Consider the following 14,160-nt stretch of genomic DNA (forward strand, 5'->3'; position numbering starts at 1 on the left):
AATAAAATTTTTCATTTATAGCATCACTACTTGTTTTGTTTGTGTACTGGGTCTCCCTGTAGTTTTTGATTAACTTTATTAAATGTTTTGCTTAACATTTACTTATCTCCATTGAAAAGTAGAGCTGGTGATTATCAGTGGAGATTGTAGTTTCATGCCTTTGTTTTGAGCTGCTTGGCCGAATGGAGGCTCTGTGCAATTCCCTTTTACAGACACAAATATATGTTTACTTTCTATATGAAAACATGTCTCTTCTGGTCTAGTGTGTAGTACTACAGATAGATATTCTGTAACTAGAATTTTCTTAGTGATTCTGTTGCATGACAATGGTTATATTCTGTAGATGTACTGATTATATTATATGGAAGAGAGAATTTAGTTTAATTTCATCACTGATTATAAGCACAACAGAAACTTTACATGACATAGATGTATCCTTAACAAACAGGATACAGAATGTATGAAGGTGAAAATCAGTGTGATAAAAGCAGTATCTTATCACGGAATTTCCATTTACAGTTAATTCCAGGCCTCAGCATTGGGAAACAGATTGAAAGGGATTTAAACACTTCAAAGCAGTCACAGTATATACTCAGTTTGTCAGCTGCTGGATGCAGTAAGACCATTTTCAAGACCTAAGAACTGTCTGTACAGGGTGCCATCTAGAGGAATGCTCTTTAATTTGGCATATAATTGAACTACATGCAGTTGCACTTTAGAAATAGTTTTACAGCCAAATGTTAGTTTATAAACTTGAGTTAGATCCTTTGAGCAATGAAATAGGATAGCCACAAATGACACAATTTCAGTCCTTAAATGCTTAAATATTCATCAGACATTCCTCATGTCATACTAGTAAGGGTAGTAAATTCTGTTTTTTCAATGTGAATGCCCATACTTAATTCTAAATCTAGCGTAAAGCAGGTTGATAACAATTTTAAAATGAATATAGCTACTGCCAGAAGTGGAGATCAGCTTTAATAATCACTGAAAGTGAAAAGTTGTTACGTGAAGTAATTAACTTTAGCTGGTGAGTGACATGAGAGAGTGCAACCGAATTGTGCAAAGCATTTACCACTTGCAGATTCCAGGCTGCAATTAATTTGATTCACTGTTGATAGCGGAAAAGTTCATAGATGTCTAGTGTTCAATGTAAAAATCGTAAGAAATTTTTTAAGTTTCATGAGTATATTTATCTTACAATATGCAGACTCCATTTTTAGCTGTTTTTAAAATAAAACTATTCAGGAATTTATTCTAACTTATGTGTTGCACAATTTGGTGTTTTGTAGCTGGCACTTGGCAATGTAATAAGTGCACTAGGAGATAAAAGTAAGAAGGCAACTCATGTACCGTACAGAGATTCAAAGCTTACAAGGCTACTTCAGGACTCTCTTGGGGGAAACAGGTATGACAACTAAAATATTTTATGTATTTCATTGTGAATGAGCATGAATGGTACATTATCTTCAGAAAGTAAAATAAACATTAAACAATGATAAAAATCTCTGGGGGAAGGTTCCAAAGATAAATTACTCTCATGATAGTAAACATGAGCAACGCAGGGAAACGATTTTGTAAGGATGATTTTTGCATTGTTCTTTTTCAGTGCTGTTGTAGCTTTACTAGCCGTGAGGCTTTGAGTTACTTAGAAGTTACCATTTGCAGGACAGGTCATTCCTGTCAAGGCCTTTTTAGATTACAGATAGCATAAATGGTAGATTTTGTTATTATGTTATAGCCTTGTTAATTACAGCATAGTTTAAAGATGTGATGAGTTTCTCCTTCAGCATTTCAGTTACTTTTTTATTTAATGGCACTGAATCATTTGCTCTGATTTCCATGCGCAGGAGCTTAGAGTTGGCTTACCACAGGCACTGCTAACTTTTGGTAAAGATTGCATACCTCAGGGGTATGTTGCATCTGTCCATTTATCTGATGTTGGATTAGAGCCTAGTAAAACAAGCGTTTCACCGGAATTGTTTGTATGAACCTGTTCTGTATACCTGCTGCACATACGAGGAAGAGGGTCTTTGGCCTCTTGAAGCTTTGTCTAAGCAAACACTAGCAAATCTATTAAAATACAAATGTTATATTTGTAATGTATTTGTAATTCATACTGTCTACGAATACAAGAGGAAGCATAGTTGAGTATGTTCTCACAAGGTAGTACTCTCCTTCCTCTTTTTAATCAAATACCGCTGACTCCTATTTTTTTAGGAGGGCAGGAAGTTTTCTGGGCATTTCACAAAGGAACGGGGAGAAGTGGAAAAGAGTTCTTGAATTGTTGCTCTGCTCTTCAGAGAGAACTTTAATAACACCTTGCAGCAGTGCAGTGTGAGGAAAAGCATAGAGCCAGACAAAACAAGTAAAATAAAGGCTAGAATTTTCAGAAGTCCCTAAGGGAGGAAGAAAACTCAGAGAGTTATGAAAAAGATGAACAGAAATCAGGAGCATATCTGCTCTCTTAGCTAATGCTGGAAATAGCTACCAGTAGCACTTCTTGATTAAACTTGATATCAAGTATACTGACTAATGGCCATTTTTTCCAAGCCACTTCTAAAATTGCACTTTTGTTGAAATATTATTTTGACTCTAAAATATTTCCCCATCTTACAGCTCCACTGCTCCCCTGCCTGGAGAAATCACATAGTTTAGTGTTGGGGTTTAACCCCAGCCAGCAGCTAAGCCCCACACAGAGCATTTAACAGCACAGATGTTAAATTTGTGGGACCCCCACATGATTTTTATTTTTGTGATAGACATGCTGAGACATGTCAAATGAGCACTTTGCTGTTCAGGAAAGAGTTATTTGTTGTAGCAAAGTTTCCTTTCCATGCTTTGGCAACCAAAAAGTGTAGGAAAGCTAAATTTTAATAAATACGCATTTATTTTTCTTTCTGGAAAATCAGATTGTTAGATTTCTGTTAGCTTGTTCCTCAGCTTTCCAAATTTCACCCTAGGTATCACAGTCCACATTGTTTCTTTGCAAATCCTTAAAAAGGTTTTCTAGTAGAGAGGCAGGTTAGATTGCAGTGAGTCCCAAATTAATGATGATGCATTGTATCACTGCACTATTATCACCATAATCCTGATTTTAAATATAATGCTGAAACTGTTGTGAGGTAGCATTTAAATGTTAATGTTTCTTGAATTCTTTAAGTGAGAATATGGAGTCCTGATATCAAAGATTTGTTCTTAATCTTTCATATTCTTATCTTGAACTAAACTCTGCAGAATTGATGCAAGTATGCTGGAGGTCTGAGGAAGACATGCTGAAACTGAATCTTCCTTGCATCCTCAGGCTAATTACTCTTTGCAGTTTAGTTTCCAGTGTGCATGGTGAAGGTAACTGTTTGCCTCACAAAGGGTTGAGGGGATTAATTTGTTTGCCTCAGTCTGAAACTGCAAGAAGTGCTGATCAGGATCCAGTCTGCCAAATGCAGATACTGCCCCATGGCCCTGGAGACAGTGCACTCTTCTACAGCAACAATCTAAACCTTAACATAAAACAAAGAAGCAAATTCCTCTGAAGCCTGGAGGAGAGTACTCAGTCCATCAAACATAGGTGTTTTTCCCTGCCTGTTGAGAATTTAAGCCATGTAGGCACATTCAGGGTATGATCTAGAGCTGGAACTCTGGTTCTGATTCCTTTAGGCTCTTCTTATCTGATGTGGAATGAGTGTGCTCTGGGGAGCGAGGGAAGGGCCCCCAGTTCCTCCATCTGCCTGTTAAATGATGAAACCACTTTGTTGGAATGAGAATTCTTTTGCCTTTTTCTGCTTTCATCACACTGGCCTGTCTGTGCAGTCTTTCATTTGGAGCATGTTCTCACCCTGCATATCCCATGATGGGATGGTTATATAGGGTGTTATAGAAACCTGAAGACAAGACAGTTGTTCATAGCCCTCTTGGGCCTAGAGCTCAGGTCCTGTGGCTTTTTTGTGGAAGTGCTCTAAGCTGTGGCATTATGAAATGTGGAATAAATACAGTTATGTCCAGATTTTCTAAGGAGATAAGTACTAGCTTTTGGGTTTCTGTTGGAAAACAGGAGATAATTTGCAGTGGAGGATTCGGACAGTTTGGACCTCGGTAGGGTCCCATGGGCAGGGACACCTCACACTAAACCATGTCACCCAAGGCCTCATCCAGCCTGGCCTTGAACACTGCCAAGGATGGAGCATCACAACCTCCCTGGGCAACCCATTCCAGTGCCTCACCACCCTCTCAGTAAAGAACTTCTTCCTTATATCCAATCTAAACTTCCCCTGTTTAAGTTTGAACCCGTTACCCCTTGTCCTGTCACTACAGTCCCTGATGAAGAGTCCCTTCTCAGCATCCTTGTAGGCCCCTTCAGATACTGGAAGGCTGCTCTGAGGTCTCCATGCAGCCTTCTCTTCTCCAGGCTGAACAGCCCCAGCTTTCTCAGCCTGTCTTCATATAGGAGGTGCTCCAGTCCCCTTGTGGCATTTCACAACATGGACTCAAGTTGATGAGGAGACTGAAATCCAACTTTATTACAATCAAGCTCTTTTTATCCCCCTGTTTAGGTATTTTCCCAACCTGCATAAACATGCCACGTTCAATCTCATTGGCCCCTGTAAAAACCTCCAGGTAAATAGTCCAGTTACAATGCTGCAGACCCTCTCACAACCCCCACATCTTCTGGCCTCCAACTGAGATTCCTGCCACGACAGCATCCTGGCCCACCCTTCCAAGGCTTTCTCTTTGACCTTCCCTGTCCTTCAGTGCTCCAGCTCATCGTCCCAGGGCTTGTCAAGCACCCAAGACCTCAGAGCTCATTCACAAACTCTTTTTCATGCAAATCTTATCACCTTCACTCCCCACATCCCCTGATCACCCTCATGGCCTTCCTCTGGACTTGTTCCAACAGTTCCATGTCCTTTTTATGTTGAGGACACCAGAACTGCACACAGTACTCCAAGTGAGGTCTCACGAGAGGCAGGATCACCACCTTCAACCTGCTGGTCACCCTCCTCTTGATGCAGCCCAGGATACGGTTGGCTTTCTGGGCTGCGAGCGCACACTGAAGCCGGCTCATGTTCATTTTCTCATTGACCAACACCCCCAAGTCCTTCTCTGCAGGGCTGCTCTGAATCTCTTCTCTGCCCAACCTGTAGCTGTGCCTGGGATTGCTCCCACCCAGGTGTAGGACCTTGCACTTGGCATGGTTAAACTTCATCAGGTTGGCATCAACCCACCTCACAAGCGTGTCAAGGTCCCTCTGGATGGCATCCCTTCCCTCCGGCGTATCAACCAAACCACACAGCTTGGTGTCATCGGCAAACTTGCTGAGGGCGCACTCAATCCCACTGTCCATGTCACCGACAAAGATGTTGAACAAGACCGGTCCCAACACCGATCCCTGAGGGACACCACTCGTTACCGGTCTCCAGCCGGACACTGAGCCACTGACCACAACTCTTTGCGTGTGGCCATCCAGGCAGTTCTTTATCCACTGAGTGGTCCACCCATCAAATTAATGTCTCTCCAATTTAGAGACAAGGATGTCGTGTGGGACAGTGTCAAATGCTTTGCACAGGTCCAGGTAGATGATATCAACTTCTCTACCCGTGTCCATCATTTCTGTAGCCCCATCATAGAAGGCCACCGAATTGATCAGGCAGGATTTCCCCTTAGTGAAGCCATGCTGGCTGTCACCAACCGCCTTGTTGTTTTTCATGTGCCTTATCATGCCTTCCAGGAGAATCTGCTCCAGGATTTTGCCAGGCACAGAGGTGAGACTGACTGGTCTGTAATTCCCCGGGTCATCCATTCTCCCCTTCTTGAAAATGGGGGTTATATTTCCCATTTTCCAGTCGTCGGGAACTTCACCTGACTGCCATGATTTTTCAAATATGATGGCCAGTGGCTTAGCAACTTCATTCGCCAGCTCCTTCAGGACCCACGGATGGATTTCATCAGGTCCCATGGACTTGCGTACGTTCAGGTTCTTAAGATGGTCTCGAACCAGATCCTCTCCTACAGTGGGCCTAGGGTCTTCATTTTCACAGTCCCTGCGTTTGCCTTCCAAGACTTGGGTGGTGCAATCAGAGCATTTGCCAGTGAAGACTGAGGCAAAGAAGTCATTAAGAACCTCAGCCTTCTCCAAATCCTGGGTAGCCAGTTCTCCCGACAGCTTTCGGAAGAGGGCCCACGTTGTCCCGAGTCTTTTATTTGCAATGTACCTATAGAATCTCTTTGTGTTATCTTTAACATCCCTAGCCAAGTTTAATTCTAATTGGGCCTTAGCTTTCCTAACCTGGTCCCTAGCTTCCCGGACAGCATCCCTGTATTCTTCCCAGGCCGCCTATCCTTGCTTCCACCTTCTATAAGCCTCTTTTTTTCCCTCAAATTTTCCTGAGCAGTTCCTTATCCACCCAAGGAGGTCTTCTGGCTCCCCTGCTGCACTTCCTTCTAATTGGGATGCAACACTCCTGAGCCTGTAGCAGGTGATCCTTGAATATCAACCAAGAGTCTCGGGCCCCCCTGCCCTCTAGGCCTGTGTCCCATGGAACCTTACTGAGCAGTTTCCTGAAGAGGCTGAAGTCTGCTCTCTTGAAGTCCAGGGCAGTGAGCTTGCTGCACGCTCTTCTCACTGTCCTGAGGATCTCAAACTCAACCATCTCATGATCGCTGCAACCAAGGCTGCCCTGGAGTGTCACATTTCCAACAAGCCCTTCCCTGTCACGAGCATGAGGTCAAGCACGAGGTCACCTCTCCCTGTGGGCTCCTCTATTACTTGCAGAAGGAAGTTGTCTTCCAGACAATCAAGGAACCTTCTGGATTGTTTGTGCTGGGCCGTATCGTCCCTCCAACAGATATCAGGGTGGTTGAAGTCCCCCATGAGAACAAGCGCCTGCGAGTGTGAGGGTGTTCCTATTTGTCTATAGAGCGCTTCATCCACAGGGTCTTGATGTGTAATGCTGACATATGCTTCTATTGTTCCAGTCAAACACTGATGATTGCGTGTGTGAGCCCTTCAGATAGAGATTTCATGGAAACCTTGAACACATTAAAGTATGCCAATCGGGCACGGAACATCAAGAACAAGGTGATGGTTAATCAGGATAGAGCTAGTCAACAAATAAATGCTTTGCGCAGTGAGATTACACGGCTACAGATGGAACTCATGGAATACAAAACAGTAAGCTTATCCTATTAGGATTTCTCCTGCTTTAAAATGCTTATAGCTCTACAGCTTGTTTTTCTTTTGGCTACTTCTACTTCATACATTAAAAAAAATTTGAATAGCAACCCAAACTTAAACAATATTTTGAATTCCTTTGATTACCAGGTGTTTTTAAAAAATTTAGATTGCATTCCCAAAGGAAAGGTAGACCAATGAATGCCAGTGATGTCAACAGATGCTGCATGTTCGTTACCCTTTGAAAGGCAAAAATTGAGCTTGTGCACATTAGTGAGACATAGTCACTTCCAAAGCAGAATTGACTAGTTTAGATTGTTACATAAATCAATGTGTCCAGTTACTGCTTTTAAAAACTTACTAGACAGCTAAAATAGGTTGTGTTTCAAAAATACATGTTAAATTATAAGGCAGACATTCATACTATCTCCTGCAATTTTAAACAAATAATGTTCTCAGCAGTAACTGTGGTTATCAGTGTCCTCCTCCTTTGCTATCCTTAAGATAGTATGCTGATTTGATTAAGAATTGACATATCATTTCTTAATGTCCCCAAGGACTTGTATTTCAGGCTAAGACAAGATCCAAAAGTTAATGTGTTGGCCAAACATCAGTGTCTTGAAAACTATCCATATATCTGTTGTTGTAAACTTTTTGAGAAAATCTTTTGCTATGAGTGTCTATTTGCAATTTCAAGTAATCTGTTGATTGCCTTTGTTAAGATAAAATTTTTTCATGTGTACGTCAGCTTTTATTAATAATAAAATATGTTTGCTTAAGGGTAAAAGGATTATAGATGAAGATGGCGTTGAAAGCATCAATGACATGTTTCATGAAAATGCAATGCTGCAAACAGAAAACAACAACCTGCGTGTTAGAATTAAAGCAATGCAAGAGACTATTGATGCACTGAGAGCCAGAATAACACAACTTATGAGTGATCAGGCCAACCAAGTCCTAGCCAGAGCAGGTATGCTGTGGGTGCGTTGTGTATAAACTGCTTCATAAGTTCATGAACTTAAATGGTTTGTATGTTCTTGCTGTGTGGGTCCCTTAGAATGAGGTGATGCATTTGTAACTGCAATGAAGGACCTGCTTTGGCAGGGGTAAGTTCCCATCCGATTCTGTCTTCTGTTTCTGGAGACTTCTATTAGCAGAAATAATTTGGTAGCCTGATCTGACAATTCATTTAAGACTATGAGCAACATGAAATGTGAAATAACACATTTGGTCAGGAATTACTTGTATGCTTAGCTATACATGGAATTAAATAATTTGCTTTGGGTGAGGAGCAGGACACAGATGGGTGAATGTTGGCTTGCTTTTCACTTCATAGAATAATCAGCCTTTTGACTTACCATGACTGCATTGTTCTTATGCATTGTTTGTTAGGTTACTTTTGATTTATGTCCATACATTGTTAAAAGGTGCTAATACGGAAAACAAGTAGAAACAGTTACTTGTAATAATTCTGATCATATGAGACAAAGGAACCAAAAACTTAATGCAGTTTAAGGGGAAATGTCTTTAACAAACCAGGTAAATCTAAACATGTAGCACACGTGACTGTTTCTATTTGCTGGTATCTTGTGCCTAGTAGCTGTATTCAGATGTTTATATGGTTACCATTCTTTCTCAGTCTTTCTCTTATCTCACTTCCCCTTTCTGTCTGTCCTTCAAAGGAGAAGGAAATGAAGAAATTGGCAACATGATTCATAATTATATCAAGGAAATTGAAGATCTCAGGTATTTGCATAACATGTATTTGAACAATTTTTATTAACAGAAAAACCCCAAAACAAGCAAACAAATGCTGCACCAAAACAGCTGTTTTCCTGTGTGGGGATTACTTTAGAACAGTGGTCCTTCAGCTTCTGAAACTGTTTGGTGTTGTTCTTGGCCATGAAATAATTAAAATGTTAAAAATGAAACTGACAGTAGAAATGAAAATAAAATGTTGCCTAAATAGTGACGATGACTTGATATTGCTGCACAGAGGGCAGTAAAACTTGGAATGATTGTTATAACTTCATAACCTCATATATAAATGGAAATGCTGAGAAATTACTTGTTATGAATTAATGTTAAAAAAAACCCCAAAACAACACATCTTTCTTTCTAAGCCAAAGTATTAAATATTTTAGATATTTTTATTTCTGTATTTCTTGGAGGTGTATTATGAAAAAAAAAAAAAGATATGTGGCATATTCCCAATTAGAGCTTTTGTGTAGCTTTCATGTAATGCGTATAGATATGTAGTGTATGCAGATATATATCTGTACATGTCAATGTCTACATAAACACACACACATATGTATTGTGTCTAGTTATGTATATTTTACATATATAACCCACTGTGTAAAATGCTCTCAAGGGATTTACTACACTTGTATTTTGTGAGACTTTACCTTGATTTGCAGTTTCTTTTTAAACTGAAGGTAATGCATTGCAGTTAGAGATGCTAAAGAGTGTACATCTCAAGCATTAGCAATACTTGTGATTCATGGTCTACAATTCTTCCTTTTTTCTTCTTTTGTTAAGAGCAAAATTATTAGAAAGCGAAGCAGTGAATGAAAATCTTCGACGCAACTTGTCAAGAGCTTCAACAAGATCCACGTACTTTGGTGGCCCATCAGCATTTTCTGCTTCTATGCTTTCTTCTGAGAAAGAGACAATGGAAATTCTAGATATAGCCAAGAAAGATCTAGAAAAGCTGAAAAAAAAAGAAAGGAAAAAGAAAAAGAGGTGGTGTATGAGTTATGATGCTATTTGTTTTCTCTTTATTAGTAGTTGTTGCTGTGTGGGTTTGGATCCTAAATCGCTGTTCCTTCAAACCCTTTTACGCATTGAAGTTAGAGGTTTTTTTCTTTTGCATCTTTTCTTCCAAGGAAATATGCAGTATTTGTAGGAGGATGTCTCTGTAATCATTTTTCTGATGCACAGTGGTAAAGCACAGGTGCTCTTCATCGATTTTGATATTTTTAATTTTTTAAAAAACATGCCTGAAATTCAACAGAAGTTTAAAAAAACAAAAAAAATATAAATTTTTTCTACCATATGTCAAAACTGAAGCAGCTTTCTGAAGAAAAGATATTCTGAATAGCTGGGAGTTCTTTGGTAGCTCTTGGAACTGCTTCTTTATTTCCTTCTTTTATGAATGTCTTTAGTTTGAGGTTTTCTAATCCTCTGCAACATCATGCTTTGCTGGTCTTTGCCATCCAGCTACTCATCCACTAAAATGCTCATCGACATTGATATAAATGCCTGTTCAGACAGCAGTTAGTACAGCAAGGATCTGTTTGTGTACTCTCAGACTTTGATTCCATTAGAGATTTTACCCTTTTCTTTGAGATTTTCCACACTTCTAATCCATTCGTCTTTCTATTAATGACCCTTCAGACTTCAAGTTGAGTAAAACTAAAACAGTATAAGTCTAGAATATAGTTGAAGTATAAAGTAGATTTGAGTTAGTCATTTGAGGTCCTATATAAATCCATTCATGCCATGAATGTCTGATACTTGTAGAGAACATTAATTTTAAGAACAAACCAATTCTTCCTTTGCATATAATTTTTCAGGAAACTCTTATACTTTTATGGGGATTTTGGTAGAATTTTATGTCTCGTGTCTGTAGGAACTTGAGGGGAAGGATAGAAGTATTAAATGAAATCAGCAGAATGTTCTGGCCTTTCTTCAGCTGAAACACTTCAATATATTCTGTAACTGTAAATGCATGAATGAAGATATTTGATTTTGTATGTTTCAACAAATTCTAGAATTGAACATGCATTTAAATACATGCTTGGATAGAGCCCCAATTGTTAGGTTGGGGCCTGAGTATTAGGTGGAAGACAGGATTGTGACCAGAAAACAAGTTAAAGGTTACTATGTATGTTGAGTAATATCTCTTATTGTTGGAGATGATTACTTGGAAAAAAGCAGATGGTAGTTTTACCCTGCATACAGTAGTAAAATACATGGTGGTTTATTCTGGGGTGTGGTGTTGGTGGTTTTGGTTTGTTTTCTTTTTTTCTTCTCTGAAAGAAGCTTCAATGTCCAGTCACACTTGCTCACACCAGGTCAATAATCTTGTGAATGGGACAGCAAAGTGGTCTGATCCAGAAGTAGGAATTACTTTCCATAAACTATTTTTGAGATCGGCTTTCTATCCTAGTGTTAAAGAATAGGAGAACCACAGGAAAAATTAAGTTGAAAAAAACCTTTTGCGACTCTTGTGTTCTATAGAACGGGATCACACTCTTCAAAGTGCTGATAAAGTTTGAATCTATCTACCAGCCCATCTTCAGACTGCTGTGTAATAAATACATATTTGAGGTGCATGTGTTAGGAGAATAAGATCCTTAGAAGCTAAGAAATGTTAGAATTTGAGGGATTATGCCAATAGCTTCATACCTAAAGAATGCTTCTAATTAATGAAGTGCAAAGTCTGTGTTCAGGATGTATCACTGTGAATTTTTATTCTATTGAAATTTCAGGAATTTGTAATGGGTATGCTGATACACTGCAAAGGGACCATTTATCCTGCAGTTTGGTAGGGATTCTTTGCTCTACTTCTGTCTTCTACAGGCATTTAGCTGCTTTTACTTTGCCTTTTTTTTTTTTTTTTTTTTTTTTTTTTTGTTAGGCTTCCTGTTCTTTTAAAGTTGTTTAACGAGTATTTTCCTATTAAAATGGGATTGATAAGCCTAGTTACTAGTTCTGCCCTATCTGCTACCTTTCTTGGTCTCTTTGTTCCCTGGTTATGGCTCTGTACTATAAAAGGGGCATAATTCCAGATATATGCAATTTATCTAAACTGTTGTGAGCTAGCTTGAAGATCTAAGAGCCAGTTTCTGAATGAGCAGCAGGTATGTACTGCTATATATCTGTAGCCTTTAACAAGCATCTCTCAAAATTTATCAGAAGCAGTTTATACATCAGTAATGTTTGGCTACTGAAATACTGACATGCTTGATTGGAGTGTCCCAAAGTGTGACCTAGTCATAGAATCATAGAATAGTTAGGGTTGGAAAGCACCTTAAGATCATCTAGTTCCAAGCCCCCTGCCATGGGCAGGGACACCTCACACTAAACCATGCCACCCAAGGCTCTGTCCAACCTGGTCTTGAACACTGCCAAGGATGGAGCATTCACAACCTCCCTGGGCAACCCATTCCAGTGCCTCACCACCCTCTCAGTAAAGAATTTCTTCCTTATATCCAATCTAAACTTCCCCTGTTTAAGTTTTAACCCGTTACCCCTTGTCCTGTCACTACAGTCCCTGATGAAGAGTCCCTCCCCAGCATCCTTGTAGGCCCCCTTCAGATACTGGAAGGCTGCTCTGAGGTCTCCACGCAGCCTTCTCTTCTCCAGGCTGAACAGCCCCAACTTTCTCAGCCTGTCTCCATATGGGAGGTGCTCCAGTCCCCTGATCATCCTCGTGGCCCTCCTCTGGACTTGTTCCAACAGTTCCATGTCCTTTTTATGTTGAGGACACCAGAACTGCACACAATACTCCAAGTGAAGTCTCCCAAGAGCAGAGTAGAGGGGCAGGATCACCTCCTTCGACCTGCTGGTCACGCTGCTTTTGATGCAGCCCAGGATACGGTTGGCTTTCTGGGCTGTGAGCGCACACTGCCGGCTCATCAGAAGTCCCAAAGCAAACCTCTTACATTCCTTTCAGTCATTAGACAGCATTTGCATATCTGGTAACCTTTTTTGACTGCTGTCTTTTGATTCCCCTAACCTTTATTAAACTAAATTAGCGATAAAGATACACAGGGTTTGGCGTATTAGCTCTGAGTTGATACTGAAGGAGGATGGCAGGCAGTGTGAGGTGAAAAGGCAGCAACAGCTCTTGCACAAAACTTGCTCATAATGGGAGCATGAGCAATTTCAGTAGTTGCTGAAATTTAAGCCATCTCTACACTTACATAAGTCATGCAGACATTTCTTTACATCCACATTTGCTCAAGAGGAAAAAGTACAAGCAGAAATACTAACACTTTTTCCATCTCACTGCTTCCAATGCATATTTTCTGTTAATTTATTAAAAAATAACAAGCATCATTGGCATGTATTTTTTGAACCTCAGGAAAAAGTAAACTGCAGTTTTCTGCTTGTTATTAAAAAACAAACAAAAAAAAAAATCAAAAAAATAAATGCAGCTTGAAGATTTTTATATGAATTATATTCAGAATATATGATTTAGAATATTAGTATTAATGTTCTCATTACTATTTTATATTGCAATGTTATTTGCACATATAAACCTAGTGCTTGGGTTTTTTCTGATATATGTTCCTAAGGATATATAACTGGTTCAGTGGCAGTTCTTCTTGCAATTTTACCTGCCAATTTGAAATGGCCAAAGAGGAATAAGCTTTTTTTTTTTAGAAACAAGAGATTTTTTTGAACCCATATTAGTAATAATTCTTAAAGTGAAATATATTATCTCTATCTAAAACTTCTTTGTTAGTGTAACTTGAATTTGCAGCTGTTGACAGTGAAAGATTAGTTATCCTACAAATGCTTCTTCTTTTCTATTTACTTTCCAACTGTGCAAAATGTATTGCCTTTTTACTACTTGTTGTCTCTTTTAAAATTTCATTTTAAACTCCACAAGCTCATGTATCATTTTTTTTACCTTCTTATCACTTTTGCTTTTCACTGTCTGGTTTGTCCTTCATTGGCTTGGCCTTCCAATACTGTACCTCGTGCTTTTGAAGGCTACAGAAACTTGAGGAAAGCAGTCAAGAAGAAAGAAGGTTGGAATATTTCCCAGGTTTTTAATTACATGTCATTTCAATTAACTGGTTGTCATACATGAATAGAAGTTGGGCAGATTCATAAATACTTCAGGAGTAGTTCATTTGGCTTTTCAAAATTCTCCCCTGTTCTGACTTGCAACAAGTGTGTTAACTGGAAGAAACATCTGTTGTGGAATTGAGGTTGACTCTGGGATTTCACAGTGTTGAGCAAGTGTTTTATGG

At 39.4% G+C, this 14,160-nt stretch overlaps 1 protein-coding gene across 1 annotated transcript in view; it reads left to right on the forward strand.

Moving 5' to 3' along the window:
- The window catches only part of KIF21A (kinesin family member 21A), a gene marked incomplete at its 5' end in the record, with an annotated part of 91,517 nt that overhangs the window by 39,396 nt on the left and 37,961 nt on the right, over positions 1-14,160 (forward strand). The window contains 6 exons of the mRNA XM_080616470.1: positions 1,293-1,408; positions 6,973-7,168; positions 7,949-8,138; positions 8,851-8,914; positions 9,710-9,913; positions 13,897-13,935. Coding sequence (XP_080472596.1) covers positions 1,293-1,408; positions 6,973-7,168; positions 7,949-8,138; positions 8,851-8,914; positions 9,710-9,913; positions 13,897-13,935 — 809 coding nt within the window. The remainder of the gene's footprint in view (positions 1-1,292; positions 1,409-6,972; positions 7,169-7,948; positions 8,139-8,850; positions 8,915-9,709; positions 9,914-13,896; positions 13,936-14,160) is intronic.

This window comes from Psittacula echo (genome assembly GCF_963264785.1).
Source record: "Psittacula echo genome assembly, chromosome: 1".
Classification (NCBI taxonomy): domain Eukaryota; kingdom Metazoa; phylum Chordata; class Aves; order Psittaciformes; family Psittacidae; genus Psittacula; species Psittacula echo.